At 33.1% G+C, this 19,182-nt stretch overlaps 2 protein-coding genes across 4 annotated transcripts in view; one reads left to right on the plus strand and one right to left on the minus strand.

The window, feature by feature from the left end:
* Positions 1-19,182, plus strand: part of LOC105259517 (SPARC-related modular calcium-binding protein 2) — a 156,564-nt gene that overhangs the window by 4,405 nt on the left and 132,977 nt on the right. The gene's annotated exons all lie outside the window — the stretch shown is intronic.
* LOC105248825 lies at positions 1,426-18,022 on the minus strand. Of its 3 annotated transcripts, XM_025414543.1 has the most exons (8): positions 17,988-18,022; positions 3,386-3,571; positions 2,957-3,149; positions 2,749-2,811; positions 2,536-2,598; positions 2,391-2,480; positions 1,938-2,174; positions 1,426-1,481 (listed from the first exon to the last, which is right to left on the minus strand). In XM_025414543.1, the coding sequence occupies exons 3-7, from the start codon at positions 3,096-3,098 to the stop codon at positions 2,110-2,112; spliced, it is 423 nt and encodes a 140-aa protein (XP_025270328.1). In that variant the 5' UTR covers positions 3,099-3,149; positions 3,386-3,571; positions 17,988-18,022; the 3' UTR covers positions 1,426-1,481; positions 1,938-2,109. The 3 variants fall into 3 exon arrangements, 2 of the variants coding, with proteins under 2 accessions (XP_025270328.1, XP_025270327.1); XR_003123632.1 differs by lacking the exons at positions 2,749-2,811; positions 17,988-18,022 and having other exon boundaries at positions 3,386-3,586; XM_025414542.1 differs by lacking the exons at positions 2,749-2,811; positions 17,988-18,022 and having other exon boundaries at positions 2,536-2,688; positions 3,386-3,586.

A 19,182-nucleotide genomic window follows, 5' to 3' on the forward strand; every position in this document is an offset into this window, starting at 1 on the left:
CAATTAAAAGGTTCTTGTAACATTTTAAAGCTTTTGATCTTTGTCTTTCTTTTCATGATTGCAGTCATCGAATGGTATAATCAATTGACAGTTAATACAGAAAATGATCTTAATTATTAATAAAATATAAAATATTTTTTTTTAAATTCGAAAGAAAAATTAATATGTTTTTTTAAAAGTATAATCTTATTGCATATATGATATTTAGAAGAATATCTTGTATAGTATTTGTGATATATACGTTCCTATGAACATCGTGCATCTTACATTAGTTACATACATGTCCGGTGATATGATTGTTAACATGCGAGCGACAAGGAGAAGTAGTGGATGTTATCATGAAAATTAGAACTTAGAACTCAAAAGTTGCAAATAATTCTGATTTATTCAACAACATTCAGAGAGAGAAAGAGAAAGAGGGGAGAAAGGAAGAGGGGGGGGGAGAGAGAGAGAGAGAGAGAGAGAGAGAGAGAGAGAGAGAGAGAGAGAGAGAGAGAGAGAGAGAGAGAGAGAGAGAGAGAGAGAGAGAGAGAGAGAGAAGAAAAGAGTGTCATAACAATTTCCTATAAATCCTCTATTAATCACCTCGAAGTTTTCTATAACCCCTATTTTTTCTAATAAATTAATAATATCAAATACTGTTTTTTTGACGTTGCGACGTCAAGTATCTAAAAAAACAGTATCTGAACATTGAGAGTCACTGTTCTCGACGCGGCGCTACCAAGTACCTTATCCGGAATTTCACATCAAGTAAACTTTCAGTTAAGATATTTCAGAAACTAAAAGCTGTAATCAAAAGTATAATGGTATTTTTATCATATAATAGCAATACAACCTTTTGATTGCGACCAATGAATAAAATCGGTACAGTCAATCCTGAATCCAAGTGACGATCGAATATCAGAATTGTTGTCACATTTTTCGTTTCTTTCCTCTTTTTTCAGGTTCAGATTCACGTACATATGCTCACATACACACACACACACACACGCAAAGCGAGTTTGTCTGTCAAGCGGCGTTCCATATACACCGTGCATATATGATTATTGCTTCCATGTTGCAAAATGTTTTAACCCTTTCGCTACGGCGATTCGCTGCGCGAAATTTTTGTTAATTATTTACTACAGGAGAATAAATATCACAAAAAATGTCATATCATTTTTATTCCTTAATTCAAATAATGGAAAAAATAAAGTTATTTGGGTTTGGCAGCAACATTTTAATTTTCAATTGTATAAGGTATTACACATTATACTGCAATATATTGACATACATATAATATATTTATTTATATTGTTTCTTATATATTAATATTTATGAATTACATTTTATATATCTTAAAGTTTTATAATATTTAATTTTTTAAATTTAATTGCATAAAAGTTATTTAAAAAATACGAATAAATTTAAAAATATTATCACGTATCTACATATCTATATATTTAGTCATAAATTTTGGTATTCTCCTTCTGCATCTCGGCCTGTAACAGATAGATTCAATAGTGTTATGGAAAATATATTTTGAAAACAATATCATTAATATACAATACACACACACACACACACACACACACACACACATATATATATATATATATATATATATATATATTATTAATGAAAAATATATCTGCTTCTCTCAGATATCTAGTTTTTGCGTATTTAAACCATGTGGATACATGATCTTGAAAATTTTTATTCATGTAATTTGGAAAATGTTTTTTTATTGCACCTATAAACATGATAATAAAAAGTTATATATATTTTCATAATTAAAAAAAAAGAAATTTATCAAAAATATAAGCTTATTCTTTTAATTTTTTTAGCTGATAAGAAAAACGATAGCAAACAAATGAAATGCCTTCCGTTTGCGCTCCCAACGGCGCAGTTGGATTGAGTTAAAAATAAAAGTAAGAAAATCTTGACTTCTTTCATACTTTTTAAAATTTCCATTGTATGTAATGAGTTTAATTGATAATTTCCCTTGCGCCCAAACCAAGAGCCAGCTTATTGGTAAATAGTTTCCCCAATCCATTTTTACTTAGAACTTGGGCAGTATTCCCTCCTAATAAATAGAAGAACATTTCCTATACAAAACATAAAAATAGTTTATGTTTCGTCCATTTTTCTAGTTGCCAAAACATTGTGTAATATTTTTAATATTACGTGGTTATCTGAAAAGAATAGTATTATATAGTAGTAAGTATTTAGTAAGTATATAGTAAGTATATAGTAAGTAAATAGTAAGTATTTGTTAAATAAATATTTTGTAAAAGTTACATGAAAAAAGTAAAATGTATTTTTTATGTAAGTTTCACATTTTTACACTTAGCTTATTTAATAAGGTATAAACATCCCAACAATTTTTTAGATATTAAAATTAATAATACCTGTTTGTAAATCTTCAATAATAATGTAACCCGGAATTGTAAAATTCTCATCTCTAGTTGTCATTATAGCAGCAATATTATTTTCTTGGACTAAAATAAAATTTACCTATCATTTTCGTTGTGTACTTTAATTTTTAAAAAATACCTTCTTTGTCGACTTCATCCACATTGGTTGAAGTGCCATTATTGTCATTGAAATTACCTCCTCCTTCAATGATAACAATATCTTTTTCGGTATTTATATTATTATAGTTCCGTTTCTCATTTTTGTGTATTGACAAATTTACATGTGCAAAAACTAGATAAATATGAAAAAAAATATATTGTTCATAGTTAAAAAATAATAAATAATAATAACCATTGAGTTCTTGTGAAAGCAAAATTGATGCTGTTTTATCATGAAGTAATTCATCGTATGGATCTAAAAAATAGTAATATAAGCGCGTATGGATCTAAAAAATAGTAATGTAAGCGCACGTGTGTTAAATATTGTATATTTTTTGGAAAATGAGGGTCATATTAGTGGTATTTATTTGAATTTATTTTCAATAATTAATACATCTTACCTGTCCGTATATCGTGAGAAATTGTTATCGAAGGAGGCGATGTCATTCTCTGTGGGTCGCTATCGGAATTGTCACTGACATCTTGGCTCTTATGCTTTCTTCTACGTTTACCTTTCCCTAACTGGGAACATGATGTTTCCATATCTGAATTTGATTTTCTTTTCGCGTAATTTAATGCCTTCTAGATAGGAGTCTGCAATTGGAGAAAGTTACAGTAAAAAAAAAAGAAATATTTTTAATGCATTTAGGACTGAAATCATTATTCATGCTCTGCTTTAAAGCATCTTATGATGGCTTTGGTTCAATTTGTATTAAAGACAGATCTTCGACATGTTATACAGGTTCTTACAAGTACTAAATAAACTGGGTATTTACTTGTGTAATTTATAGATGATTTTATCAAATATCGTCTTTCTTTCAAATTCTTACCACTTGTAGTAAGAAGATGTACTTTATACACTTTCCAGCTGCTGTCCGGTTGTACATTTTTCCGAATACATTTCCTAGGATTCTTATGCGGCCATTACATAAAATCTTCTTCCTTTCGTTCTAGCCATGAGTGGTTGATACAACTTTAATTTCTCATAACTCTTCTAATTCTTCAACAGACCATATCTGGAAACAATGCAAGAAATTAAGTTTTTAATTAAATCGTATTAATATTTTAATAACATACTACAGTAAAAAATTTGTTTAAAAGCCTCTTTAAAAATACTTTATATATTTTTATCTATTATATATTATTTTAATTATGTAAGTTTTAATTTTCATTTACACATTGGCTATGTATTATTGGTAAGATAATAAAAACATTATTGTGCGAATATTTGATTACACTTGCATTTCATGCGTATTTCATCAATATTACTTGTATAGGCATTATTAGCCAAGTTTTGCACATGTTGAATATGGAATAATTGAGAAGAACACGATGAATTGAAAAATAATTTGGATTCGGTGAACTTTTTTCCTTTTAAAAAAATTTCTGATGTATCATTTTTTTGACAAATGTCTTCAATGCTAAAAATAGATTTGTCTTTCAATATGACACAATTATCTGTATCCGATGTCTTTAATCCATACTTTTCAAAATCAATCACTTTAAAATAAGTATAATTTTTTTCATTATGAACTTGGACTCTATATTGTTTCCGTAATACTGGATATTTTGTCACATCTTTTACTTTTTGTATTTGTTCTTGTTCTTTGAGTCTTACAAATTTGCTGTAAAGGATGTCATGATGTATGCATTTTTTAAAATTTCAAACAAATAGTTTTCAAATTCGAAACAGCTAAAATTTTTTAGTGGATCATGCTTAACACAATCTGCAGGCAAATTAAATATTAGATCATGCACATTATGAGATATTCATTTCCATAAATTATTGTATATTTGTGAACAAAATATTCCAAGTAGAGCGTAATTATGAAAAAGAGAAGAGAATAATTATTATATGTTAAATATAATTCAGAACTGCTTAAAATTCTAATGGCGCACGATAGAGCCATAAAATGTATATATACATTTTTCTTTGCTATGTTTTGTAATGGTCCGAAACAGGTCCGATATACAATAGAAACTGTGTAGTTCTGTGGCTTTATAATATTCTATGTCTTCCAGACTTCTTGATAACCGTGCAAAGTCTGTTGGCCAATAGTTTCTAAATAATAATAGCTCATTAACTTTTTTCTTGTCACTTTCAAATAAGCGAATATTTTTTTTCCCTGTTATTAAAAATATTAAAATCCGTTTTACAACCCCCAGATATACAAGGTGCATACTATCTTATGATACTTGTGAAACTAAACCCATATTCAATTTTTCAAAAGGACTTACACCTTTATGAAATTCTTCGTCCAATTTATTCTGAAAACTTATATCATTTCTTAATTGTCCATTATTCTCTAAAAATACAACTTTTCCATTAATAAAAGTTCCTTCTTCAGTACATTTAGTGCAATTAGAGTAACCTGTGTGATCTTTAATGCATAAAAAAAAAGATTTTGCTGGAGCATCGCAGAGAAGTTTACTAACTTTTACTTTAATAATTCTGTTATTTATCTGAAAACCATTTTTTTCTAAGTTGTGAAACTCGTTTATAAAGGAATTCATAAATAGATGTGCATCAGCTGATTTTTTAAGGCCATGGTAAATCCCAAGTAAACGGTTTTCGTCATTTTTCACTGATAGTATGCAAATCTATATAAATAAGAATTGGTCAAAATTGACTGCCTGAACTTCTCGATATTGGTAAACCATCAATATTTATGCAAATAGGTAATATTATTTCAGTGCAATCCAGAAATAGATTTTCTATAATAAAACTACTGTTAAGTATTCTGTGTAATCCATTTTCTATTCCCAGATAACAGTAAAAATCAGAATAGATACTTATAATTTCATAAGGACATGAAGTAGGTGTTTGCAGAAGCATTCGCGAATCTTTTGGAAATTGTAGAAATAGCATTCTTAGTATAGTCAATAATTTATTTGTAGCACACTGGCTTAATAAGTGTCTATATTTCAAGAATCATTGTTGAACCGCATTTATAAAATCATCTACTATTGTAGGAAATGTGCCACATCGTTCTTCAAACAATGATGATTCATCTTTATATACATCTTCATCAATATTTTCAATATATTGTATCGGCTCAAGTAAATTATCGGCCAAAAAATTATCCTGAGAAACATGATGTACATGATCAACGTTATCACCCGTTACAATATCGGTGAAAATATTATTATAAAAATTTTTATTTTGTATCAATTTTTTAATATGATTATTCGTTTGTATTATTTCTCGATTAATTTGTAAAATTTGTATTAAGTTTTTTTTTACTATTCGCCGCAAATGTCTTTTACTTGTAAAATACTTCTTGATTTTAGTCATTATTTATACTACACAGTTATATAGAAGTTTACTATTTACACACTTAATACATACTTTATATCCAATATATAATGGTTAGAAAATTATAATAAACGAGAATGTTATAAGAGTACACCGCACGCGGCACGAGAATGGTCGTATGTCACATGTTTATATTAAACCCCGTTCACGTAGGGACAAATCTAGCCGACTTTTGTCAGCCGACAAGTTGTGTCCCTACGTAAATGGGACTGTACAAATATCAATTAATACTTATATGTTTGGTAAATTCTGCAAGTCACTCGCATTATTAAAATCCATTTTTTATAACACTTCACTGTTATTGAGTATGTAACTGCGTTAATGCAAGATCGAGCCGGCTAGCACACAGCAAGAACCGTTTGGACTGCGTGCATTAGCGAAAAGGACACACGGGGAGGGGATAGCTTTCAACTGTTTAGACCAGTGTACAATCGAGGGAATTATTCCCTCGCGAGAGCCTCCGTGAGTATACGTAAACACGTCACAGTTATCGTATATTATCATATAACTCTCTTGTGCTGGGATTTAGTTGCAACTTTCGGCCGGATTTCTTGACTCACGCCTACCGTTCCCCCCTTACCGCTCGCGCCTTAGCAATCGCCAACAAACGTAACTAAGGAGCGCTGAGGAGCGTGCGCGTCACAAATGTAATGTGACATAGGCCACGTGGCAATCTATTTGTCTAAATTCTTTTTATTGTTTATTAATAATAAAAATAATTATTTCGTTATTAATTATGCACATGTTCTAAAAATTTAAAACAATTCAAAATATCAGTAATGCGTTATCCAAAATATCAGCATTGCGTTAGATCAAAGGCCGGCAAATGTGTGTCCGTGAGCACATTTCCCTTCATACCGCTGCCTTAGTCATGCATCGCGCATATATGCGTTCTAGTTTGCACATATACAGGGTGGGCCATTTTAAGTGACCCACTCCAATAACTTTTTTATATTTGAATGTACAACAAAATGTTTCAAATAAAAGTTGCTTGACTTCGAGGGGGACAGAAGATGGGTGGCAAAAATTTGACCTTGGATAATCATTTGAGGGTCACATAAAGGTTACCTTCAATTTCTTAAATGGAACCTCCTATTTTTCATTGCATATTCTTGTAGTTTATCTCGAGAGCTTTCCAAAACACTATAATTAAGTACCTTTTTATTAAGTACTTTTTGAGTTATAAGGCTTGAAATAATTTCTTAATTTTACATAAACCATAAAATATCTAGTAAACCATTCATTTTTCGATTATCTTACCTTGATACTTTTATGTACAAAATAATGAGAGGAATCAATTGGTGTAAAGAAAACACATAGTTATTTTTAAGAAAAAATATGTAATTTGCAATTAACAATTACATATTTTTTCTTCGAACCAACTATATTTTTTCTTCACGACAATTTATTCCTCTCATTATTTTGTATATAAAAGTATTAAAACAAGATAATCGAAAAATGAATATTTTACTAGATATATTACAGTTTATGTAACATTAAGGAATTATTTCAAGCCTTATAACTCAAAAAGTACTTAATAAAAAGGTACTTAATTATAGTGTTTTGGAAAGCTCTCGAGATAAACTACAAGAATATGCAATGAAAAATAGGGGGTTCCATTTAAGAAATTGAAGGTAACCTTTATGTGACCCTCAAATGATTATCCAAGGTCAAATTTTTGCCACCCATCTTCTGTCCCCCTCGAAGTCAAGCAACTTTTATTTGAAACATTTTGTTGTACATTCAAATATAAAAAAGTTATTGGAGTGGATCACTTAAAATGGCCCACCCTGTATATCGTTGAAACGTTTGTTATGTAACAAATAAAACGTTATACAGGGTGGCAGGGAATTTTTGACCTTAACGAAGTTAGGAGGTAGATTGGCTTAGAAGGTAGATTGGGAGGAGCGATGAGTGTGTAAGCGCATGGCGAAAGCTCCTCCCCTCCCCAATCGCCGCTTCGCCGCGCGCCGCCATTATGTTACAGTCAGACCGCCTTCACCGTCGTGTGCTTCTAGCCATGCGCATTGGCCGATCTTCTTTATTTAATTTTTCGTTAATTATTACGACAATCACAAAACAATAGAGGTCCTTTCTTCTTAATTTGAGCCAATCTACTTCCTTATTTCGTCAAGGTCGAAAATTGACGGACACCCTGTATATGCAACACTTCGACGTTGTGCAATGAACATTTTCATAACATCAGATATATAATGTCATTAAAACGTTTCTCAAAGTCTCAAAATGAACGTTTTACATGAAAAGTACATGTTACGTTATATATAATGAATGTTTTAAAAACGTTTTATACATAATGCTAAGCTTACATTTTAAAATGTTACTAATGACACGTTACAAATTAAATGTTCTCTAAACGTTGCAAAACGGTTAATATAAAACGTTACAAACTGGATGTTGCTTGAATGTCACGCAACGTTTCATTTGAAACATTCCAAATATTCATTTTAAATTACCGAAATGGAATGTTCTTGCGACGTTTCGTTGACGTTAGAAATAAAACGTTTTACCACAAAACTTCTATGCAACATTGCATAAATATTCGTTATAATCGTTTTTAATACGATGTAGTCTTTTCGAATGTAACGTCGCCTGAAGGTTTCATGTTTAATGGGAACAATTTTTAAAAACCTCTTTAAATACATTTATTAGTATTATACAGGGTGTCCGTCAATTTTCAACCTTAACGAAATAAAGAAGTAGATTGGCTCAAATTAAGAAGGAATGACCTGTATTGTTTTGGGATTGTCGCAATAATTAATGAAATATTAAATAAAGAAGCTCGGCCAATCTGCGTGAGTAGAAGCGCGTGGCGACGAGAGTCGTCTCATTGTAATCCGATACTACGAAGCGGTGGGCGGGTCGCCCTCCGAGACATGGTGGTTTGCGATATATTGCAATACCGCGCCGAAAAATGACCCGTCCTTTTAGTGGCGAGAAAATGATGCACTATCATTTCCACACCACCTTGCGGTAGATAGCATGGTGCGCTTTTTTTATAGTGGTTTCCCCCATAGGCCTTCCATTCTCAATTTGAAAATTATTCAAAATGTCATTACTATACGCTGAATATATCGTAAAAGTAAAAAATTAATGGTGACAGTACCTTTACAAAAATTGATCCGTGGTTGAAAATCCCTCAATAAAATGTATTGCACACGTTGATAATGATACGAAGATAAAATGCTTCAAGAATCCTTTCTTCATCTCGTACACGAAGGCGCACTACTGGATTGGTTATCCCAATATTATGCACAACACCCAGTTTCACATAATTATTGCACAACACGTAAAATTGCACGGCCACTTGGTTTTCGTGCACGCTCGAGAAATGATTCCATGTAAATTGCGGTCGCACGATAAGTATTTTCTCCCGCTAGTCCGTATGCCACAATCATATTCGTATATTCCTGCAGAGTACACTTCATTTTCTCTGTTAATTTACTACACAAACACAAGCTTTTTATTAAAACGTTTTAGCTCTCGCACGCTGTTACCAGACTGCGTACGCCAGCAGCATGCAACTACAGCTGACACGGACTAGCGGTAGAAAATACTTATCGTGTGGCCGCAATTTACATGGAATCATTTCTCGGGCGTCCACGAAAACCAAGTGGCCGTACAGTTTTACGTGTTTGTGCAATAATTATGTGAAACTGGGTGTCGTGCATAATATCGGGATAACCGATCCTGCAGTGCGCCTTTGTATACGAGATGAAGAAAGGATTTTTGAAGCATTTTATCATCGTATCATTATCAATGTGTGCAATATATTTTATCGAGGAATTTTCAACCACGGATCAATTTTTATAAAGGTATTGTCACCATTAATTTTTTACATTTACGATATATTCAGCGTATAGTAATGGCATTTTGAATAATTTTCAAATTGAGAGTGGAATAGGCCTATGGGAGAAACCACTATAAAAAAAGCGCACCATGCTATTTACCTCAAGGTGATGTGGAAATGATAGCGCATCATTTTCTTGCCACTAAAAGGACGGGTCATTTTTCGGCGCGGTATTGCGATATCGCAAATCACCATCATGTCTCGGAGAACGACCCGCCCACCGCTTCACCGCGCTCGTAGTATCGGATTACAATGGGACGACTCTCGTCGCCGCGCGCTTCTACTCACGCAGATTGGCCGATCTTTTTTATTTAATATTTCATTAATTATTGCGACAATCCCAAAACAATACAAGTCATTCCTTCTTAATTTGAGCCAATCTACTTCTTTATTTCGTTAAGATCAAAAATTGACGGACACCCTGTATAAAAACACAAATTTGACACTTAACAACAACCAAATGGACTGTGAATTTTGTAATATTCATCAAAGGTAAATATTGTGAAATTTTTTTTATTTTTGTTTAGACATAATATATTTTGACATATTATACATATATTAATCTTAATAAAGAGAATAGATAGTTATTATTTTGTGAAGTCTAGAAGAGAGCGGGATGAAACAATTCACATATATATTTTTATAATTGAAATTTATTACATGTATATAATTCGCAAACTTCGTAAAATTATGTATATTTGTAAATTTGTAAAATTATATGTATTTTAATGTGACCCGAGCCAAGTTTTGTAAGTTATTTTGGTGTTAATTTTTTTAGTTCCGAAATTACTCTTGGCAAAGCTTATGATTAATTTCAAAATTAAATATTTCCTAATAATATAATAAAAATGTGTAAATTATAATACGATTCAGTTCAAATTTTTATATATAAATTTTCTTAGGACTTTTAGTTTCAGGTCTACTTAATAAAACTTACGATCTTAAAAAAAGTCGATTAGTCTTTCTCTTTTAAATTCAAAATTGACGATTAATGTGTAATCAATGTTATTGCAATAAGTATTAAACAATTTTGACTTACTATTTGTAATTTGCAATATTAAATCAGTAATATATTAGTGCTATTTCATATATTGTACAAATATTGTACAAATATTTATTTGGATCACAAGTGATAATGTATTTTCATATATCATACAAAGTATTGAACTTATTTTGACAATTTTTTTTATTTTATCGAGAATTTATAATATACAAGATTGAATTTATGACAAATTACAAATCCCTATCAATTCCTTTTATGTATTTGGCTAATTAATTATTGATTTCATATTTAGTTTCGATTTTTTTTAGGAAAATTATATGTATTTTTTAAAGGAAAATTTTTATCAATTATTTTTAGGGATATTTTTTTATTAAACATTTTTTTGTGTTGCATACAAGGTGGAATATTTTCTATGTACTTGGCGTATTTTTTTTATTTTTGTAAGGTTTTTTTTAGAGATAAATAATTTTTCTACTCGTCCTATCTGTCTATATTTATCTACTCGCCCTAAATTTATCAACAAGTTTTACTATATTACTAATACTTTGTGCGTAATATACAGGGTGGGGCAATAACTATTACCACCTTAATATCTTCGAATCTATAAAGTGTAGAGGGAAATGTTTGAAACCAAAATTGTACAGTACAGTGAAAATTGTGTACAGTATGAAGGGGACTATCATATGGTGATAAGTATGTTTGTTCAGGTGGAGGCACGTAGGAGATTTGAACACAAATTAAAAATTTTAAATGGAAACCCTTATTTCTTATTACATATTCTTGCAGCTTATCTCGAAAGCTTTCCAAAACACTATAATTAAGTTATTTTTCATTAAATACTTTTTGAGTTATAAAACTCGAAGTAATTTCTTAATTTTACATAAACTATAAAATATCTTGTAAAATATTCATTTTTCGATGATCTTACGTCAATACTTTTATGCATAAAATAATGAGAAAAATCAATTGATAGAAGAAACACATAATTGTTTCGAAGAAAAAATATGTAATTTGCAATTAACAATTACATTTTTTTTTTAAAGTAAAAGATAAGATAATCGAAAAATGAATATTTTATTAGATATTTTATGATTTATGTAAAAATTAAGAAATTATTTCAAATCTTATAACTCGAAAAGTACTCGATAAAAAAATATTTTATTATAGTGTTTTGAAAAGCTTTTTTCAAAAGCTTTTTTTACCAATAGATAGCCCTGACATCTTGTATATAAATATATACGTACTTATAAACTATTTATATTTAACACACGCATATATTTAATTGATAACTATGTAGGGTGTTAGGGAATTTTTGACTTTCACGAAGTAAGGAGGTAGATTTGCATAAATTAAGAAAGAAGGAGCTCTATTGTTTTGTGATTGTCGCAATAATTAACGAAAAATTAAATAAAGAAGATCGGCCAATGCGCGTGGCTAAAAGCACACGACGGAAGGCAGTCTGTAACATAATGGCGGCGCGCGACGAAGCGGTGATTGGGGAGGAGCGATAAGTATGTAAGCGCGTGGCTCCTCCCCTCTTCAATTACCGCTTCGCCGCGCGCCGCCATTATGTTACAGTCAGACCGCCTTCGCTGTCGTGTGCTTTTAGCCACGCGCATTGGCTGATCTTCTTTATTTAATTTTTCGTTAATTATTGCGACAATCACAAAACAATAGAGGTCCTTGCTTCTTAATTTGAACCAATCTACCTCCTTACTTCGTTAAGGTCAAAAATTCCCTGCCACCCTGTAAACACATAATACGGATGTTGTATAAATGATGTAATTGAAAATTCGCACGCAACATGGAAGGAAATGGAACGCTAATTCCTATAGGTGCGACGAAAATGCATGATGCTCACCTACCAGCATTCCAAAGCTGTAGAGAGCCGTCGCTGACAAAACCCAGAAGCATTCAAAAAAAGAATGTGCAAAAGTACCCATTCCGTGATGCTACCGCAACTAGTCTCCACGTAACGGAAGAAAGAAACGTGGTCCATCCAAGAAAAAGTTAAAAGAGAGCGACAGGATGATTTGTACAAAAAAACAGGACGGAGCAACACACATTCCCGACGCAACAATGAGACAAAATTAAACGAAAAAGTAAAGAAATGTATTGTATTAGGTGCAGAGATGCCGTCAAATTAAGAGAGTTAATGAGATACCTGAGGGAGGCAACTTAAATATTTATACCGAATGGCAATCTGACACAGTCAAACTCAGCAGACTGTCAAAGCGAGTAGAAAGCGGGCGGCTGGCACAACGTCCGAACAGAGGCTGAGATTGACGGTACATTAGGATGATGAGAGAGGCGGTCATAAGATGGCGGTCAAATTATTGTATCATTTACGTAACGTAATTTTTTGGCAAATAGAAATTAAAGAATCTTTTATATTTATGCGAAATAAAAATATAATAACTGTCTGATTAATAAGCATATTTAATATATAAACTTTTATTTTTGCAAAGTAATAAAAAAAATAATTCCACAAAATCAGAGAAAATTGTATCAAAGAATACAAAAATATTTAAAAAAGAAATTTAAATAATTTTGTGCGTAATGTAACCTAGTAAACATAAAGAAACAGTAATATATGTTAAAGCAGTTTGTTACGCCTATGTTCAACCGAAAGTTGATATAATCTTTTGTTTTTTTCGGTTAGCCCGGTTACTTCCGGTTTTTTCGGTTAGTTAGTGTCTCTATAAGCGCATGCACATGAGCCTATGTAGTTTGGTAGCACTCGAACTGGTCAGTCTTGTTGCAACGACTTAAAAGAGAGTGTCATAAGAATAAAGTTTTTTTTGTCCAAAGAAACATACAACGCGTGTTGATCATTGTAGTGATTCTTCTACAATTATCCTCGCATTACATTAACAGGTTATTGGCCCAGTTACCCTACCTGAGTGATAATTGTGGAGGCGGAAAGTGCCGGTAATCGAATACGGTCGCGAGAGTCGTCGTAACGAAGCAGCCATCTTGGGCTGTACGTTTTTTTTTTCTTTTCTTTGTGTGCCGGTAGTGCTCGAACAAGTGATTTGTATTCGTGATGTGTGAAGAAATATCGATACGGAATATTCCGAAATTCGACAGAAAGAATTTCCAGGGATCGAAATTCCAGTTAAAGACGCTGTTTACAGCGTACGGAATAAAAGACGTGGTAGACGGCACGCGGAAAAAGTCGAACGACACACAGTGCGTGGCAGTGAGAGCGTGGGAACGCGAGAACGCGAAAGCGATGCACGTTATTTCAACGTCGTTATTGTAACGTCAAATTTGCACAGCTCGAACCGTTACTTGTTTGCGAGACCGCTAATGACATGTGGGAGAAGCTCTGTCGCATTTATGAATAGAGGTCCAGCCTCGAACAAGCTCATAATAACACAAAAGTTTCATGAATATCTCCAGGAGACTCGGTAGTACAGCATGTGTCAAAAGTGCAGAATATGGCCGCACAATTAATAGATATGGATTGAAACAGGCTCCAAGATGTTGGAACAAAAAGTTCTGTAGACTTTTTAATTTTAAGGAAACCGAAGCAGACAAATGTATTTTCGTCGGAAATTATGAGGATACGATTATATATCTTGCACTTTTCGTGGATGACAGGTTGATTGCGGCAAAATCTCAAAGAATTCTTCAGTATATAACGGATCGTCTTAGAAGCGAATTTAAAATCACTGTCGAGGACGGGAAAATATTCATAGGCATACAAATCGAGCGCGATAGGTCGAATAAGTCAAATATCATTCATCAAGGCGCGTACATAAAGAAAATACCTACGAAATTTAAAATGATTAACGCAAAAGCAGTCAGTATACCACTCGATCCGCATGTACTATATCCAGCGAGCGAGGATGATAATAAGCTATATGTACTATATAGGGAAGCAATCGGGTCGTTAGTATTCTTGTCCACAGTGTCTCGTCCAGACATAGCGTATGCGGTTGTAACGTTCCGTTTTTCCCTGTGATTCGATTGCGGATAAACTCGTCGGATTCGGGGTAATGAATGGTGAGCGAATGTGTGATGTAAAAGAAAAGAAAGTTTTTATTTGAATTAAGGCGTGTATACAAATCGTTCGTGTATCTCGCTGCGATTATAACGGTGAGCGTGTTCGAATGGATAAATGGTTTGATTACGCGTGCTGAATGCAAGTCAGAATGCGCCGGTATAATCGTGGCGCGTATGTTCAATAATTCGCTGGTAGAATACGCGTGTATAAAAACGTTGTTTTGACGCGTGCGGATATGCGCTCGGTATCGGTCGAAGACCTCGCGTTGTTGTGACGGTGTTTTTGTCGCGTTTCTTGCACGGGGAATCCCGTCGTTCCGGGAATCCGTGTACAATGAAAAAGCCGGTGGATTCCGAGAAACGATGCGTTATTTTCGCGAAATAATATGTGGTTGCCGCGAATTGAAATATCGTGCCGATAAATTGGAATCGCGTTTTAAAACAGCTGGCCTCGAGAACTCTCGATCGGGGCGGCTCTGAACTCCACCTTCCGTGGGTTTTGCCAGCCGGGATGTGGAGGAGCGGATGGAGGCAGTACCCCGCGCGATAACGAGAACTCTCGGCTTAGGCTGAGCACGCTCAATCTAATTGATCGGGGCGGTAGTGCCGGTTTTCAGGTATCTGGTAAATTCTCTTGAGCGTACAGCTTAGAGCGGAACAGGAGAATGTGTCTTTTAGTCGAAACACGGCCTTTTTATACCGGCTAATTACCCGCGTCGGCGCGCGGCGGTTTACCCCTTCCGAACGGGTTAATTGCGGTACGGTACGGTCGGGCCCGTTCGGAGGGATTCGGATTTTGCGCCGAGCGCGGGTTTTCGCCGGTCGGTCGGTCGGGCCGCGTCGGCTTCGCTCGGCAATTCTCGGCCGTTTTTTTGAATTTACAACGGCCCCGGTTTGTAATAAGTATTAAAAATGTGGGCGCACCGCGCCCCTGCCTCTGCCCGGCGGGTGTTCTACCGGGCGGCAGCTTCCGGCGATGTTGTTGCCGGGAATTCGGAACGGTGCATCGGAGTGCACCGTTACACGGTTAATGCATTAAGTAAATACTTAAACCATTATAATGAGAATCACACGAGCAGTGAAGAAAATATTTGCATACCTGATAGGTACAGCGAATCATGGAATAGAGTATCGAGCGAGCGAGAGCGAATTATATTTAACAGGTTTCTCAGATGCAGATTATGCCGGGGATGTCGAGACTCGGAGATCAACTACAGGGTATACGTTCATATTGTGCAATGGTTCTGTAACCTGGTCTTCACAAAGACAGAACTTAGTAACTTTAAGTACAACTGAATATGTTGCAGCAGCGTCGGCGGTTAGAAAAGCAATTTGGTTAAGAAATCTGTTAAAAGAAATCCGTGTGCAAATGCTACTATAATATATATAGACAACCAAAATGCAATAAAATTAGTGAGAAATCCAGAATATCACAAGCGTACCAAGCATATAGATTTCATTACATTCGAGAAAAGATTGAGACCAAAGAAATAGAAGTTGAATAGATTCTAAATGGGTCTTCAAGATTCTGGAGGTTCCAAAGGGCGTTAATGTCGAGGAAGAATCCAGTGAAAGTGCACGGAAAAGTGTCGTGTGTCAGTTAAGAAAATCATTGTAGTGATCCTTCCACAATTATCCTCGCATTACATTAACATATAACATCAATGTTATGATAATTTTCCACTCAATAATATAATTGCAATTCTTAATTGAGAATGAGAGCTATATTAAGAGCCAAGGCGGATGATAGTGCGTGAACTTAAAGATGGTTGGTGATACGCGAAAATTAAAACGCGTAATTATTGAAAAATTAATAACATATGCTTATATTTTACTTGGTGCATAGAGCCAAGATATAGGTTTCTCAAATCCGAGAACACACTATAAGACCCCTCTTAACCCCCCTGAAGAGACGTTGGCGAGAAAAATATCGGGGCGAAGTCGCTGAATCGGGAATCGAACCCGAGTCTTTCGCTTGCCGGGCAACTGCTCTTACCACTGAGCTATTCAGCCCCACACCGATATTTCTCTCGCCAATAGTTTTATTGATATAATAGGAACGCGATATATATGCTCGGCGTAAATTTTAACAAATTAATAACTAGATTAAGGCTCTTGTTATGTTAAAAACAATTCTTAATTGAGAATGAGAGTTATATTAAGAGCCAAGGCGGATGGTAGTGCGTGAACTTAAAGATGGTTGGTGATACGCGAAAATTAAAACGCGTAATTATTGAAAAATTAATAACATATGCTTATATTTTACTTGGTGCATAGAGCCAAGATATAGGTTTCTCAAATCCGAGAACACACTATAAGACCCCTCTTAACCCCCCTGAAGAGACGTTGACGAGAAAAATATCGGGGCGAAGTCGCTGAATCGGGAATCGAACCCGAGTCTTTCGCTTGCCGGAATAGCTCAGTGGTAAGAGCAGTCGCCCGGCAAGCGAAAGACTCGGGTTCGATTCCCGATTCAGCGACTTCGCCCCGATATTTTTCTCGCCAACGTCTCTTCAGGGGGGTTAAGAGGGGTCTTATAGTGTGTTCTCGGATTTGAGAAACCTATATCTTGGCTCTATGCACCAAGTAAAATATAAGCATATGTTATTAATTTTTCAATAATTACGCGTTTTAATTTTCGCGTATCACCAACCATCTTTAAGTTCACGCACTACCATCCGCCTTGGCTCTTAATATAGCTCTCATTCTCAATTAAGAATTGTTTTTAACATAACAAGAGTCTTAATCTAGTTATTAATTTGTTAATATAATTGCAATGTAACATCCCTTGTACATAACATTGTTGAGTGAGAAATTATTATGTTATATTATTGTTACTTTGAATTTATTGGGTAAATAATCTTTGACTAACAAATTATATATATAGTATATATATATATATATATATATATATATATATATGGACGGTGGCCATGGAAGTCGGAATCCGCTAAGAAGTGTGTAACAACTCACCTGCCAAAGCAGACTAGCCCTGAAAATGGATATGGCGCAAATTACATACAAATTATACATATATATATATATATATATATCTCCTATAAAAAAATAAAACAGAACTTACACATAAAAATAAAAAAAAACTAAAATATCACATTCTTTGGCAAATAGAAAAATCTTTTATTTTTATATAAAATAATATAACGTAATATAATATAATTTGTACCTCAAATTAAATAAGAAATAAAAAATCTCACGTTTAGGCACATTTCTTACATTTTTCTAAGAACTTCAAGCTTCTTTTGTTTAATTTCCTTTTTAATTTAAAAATTTCCATTTTTATTTTATGTTCCTCCATACTTTATACTTTTCTTTCTGCAGTTTTACAAAATTAAATTTTTCCGCAATTATATTATTATTTTCTTTTTCAATTCAACTTTTTAGAGAACGTTGATCTTTTTCTGAAAAATAAAAAATTTCTTATTATAGAATAAATTAAAGAATATCTTTGTTATAAATTAGATATTTAAGAAATTTATGAAAATATTCAATTTTATCAGAATATTCAATACAATTCTTATTTGGTTTGACAACAGGCTTTTTCGATACAGGATTCTTTAGATTTCTGTTGCAATAAGTAGTCCAGTTTGTAGAAGATGAACTTTCCTCGATATTTTCTTGATTTCCTAACATTGATAATTCGAATAATTTTATTAAAGTTTCAAACCTTTCAAAGAAAGAATTACATTTAAACATATTTATATACATTATTAAGAAACTAACCTTGTTCAACTTGTTCAATCTCTTCTTCCAAGTAATTAATTTCACAATCATCATCAACTTGATCAATGCTATTGGTTGATGTTGAAGTAAAGTTTTCTAAAGTAGAGGTTTCTAAAGGTCCACTAATCACCGCTAAATAAAGAAATAAATTATAAGTAAAATTAAATATGATAAATATAATGTAAAAATTGTAAGAATTAATGCAATTGTAAAAATTAATATTTACTATTAATATTTTCCGAGTCACAATCATATGAGTTTTGTAATCCAGAAAGTTGTTCTCCTAATATGTCTTTTATTGTCAAATTTACATCAGTCACATTTACTAGCATGAAAGATCCTCCGCCTGTTTTGCTAGCGTTAATCTTTTCTAGGACAAATTTCCTTTTATTATCTTTTTTTAAATTATTATATTTTTTTTAAATGTTTCACACTCCTGAAAGCACTATTGCTACTATTTGTACTATTAAATTCGTTTTCAATTTGTAACCATGCTTTCTCTTTGTCCTTCCAAGTCATAACATTACTTTTCTTGCATTCTATAATATTTTTATATTTTTCTACAAGACTAATTAAGAGTTGCTCTTCGCATTTTGAAAAATTTGGTGCTCGTTTATTTTCCTGCATATTCACTTTCTTTCTGGATTGAAACTGTTATAGTAATAAATTGAGGTTATGTTAAAGAAAT

This window comes from Camponotus floridanus, unplaced genomic scaffold, assembly GCF_003227725.1.
Source record: "Camponotus floridanus strain SB8 unplaced genomic scaffold, Cflo_v7.5 scaffold83, whole genome shotgun sequence".
In the NCBI taxonomy this organism is placed as follows: Eukaryota; Metazoa; Arthropoda; class Insecta; order Hymenoptera; family Formicidae; genus Camponotus; species Camponotus floridanus.

What these genes read in the sequence shown, in the direction of transcription:
- LOC105248825 (XM_025414542.1), bottom strand. Translation starts at nt 3,098, where the DNA reads ATGGAAACATCATGTTCCCAGTTAGGGAAAGGTAAACGTAGAAGAAAG. An exon ending in TTCTCACGATATACGGACAG is followed by an intron (nt 2,689 to 2,956) that starts GTAAGATGTATT and finishes ATATTTATCTAG; the next exon opens with TTTTTGCACATGTAAATTTG. An exon ending in TATTGAAGATTTACAAACAG is followed by an intron (nt 2,175 to 2,390) that starts GTATTATTAATT and finishes TATTCTTTTCAG; the next exon opens with ATAACCACGTAATATTAAAA.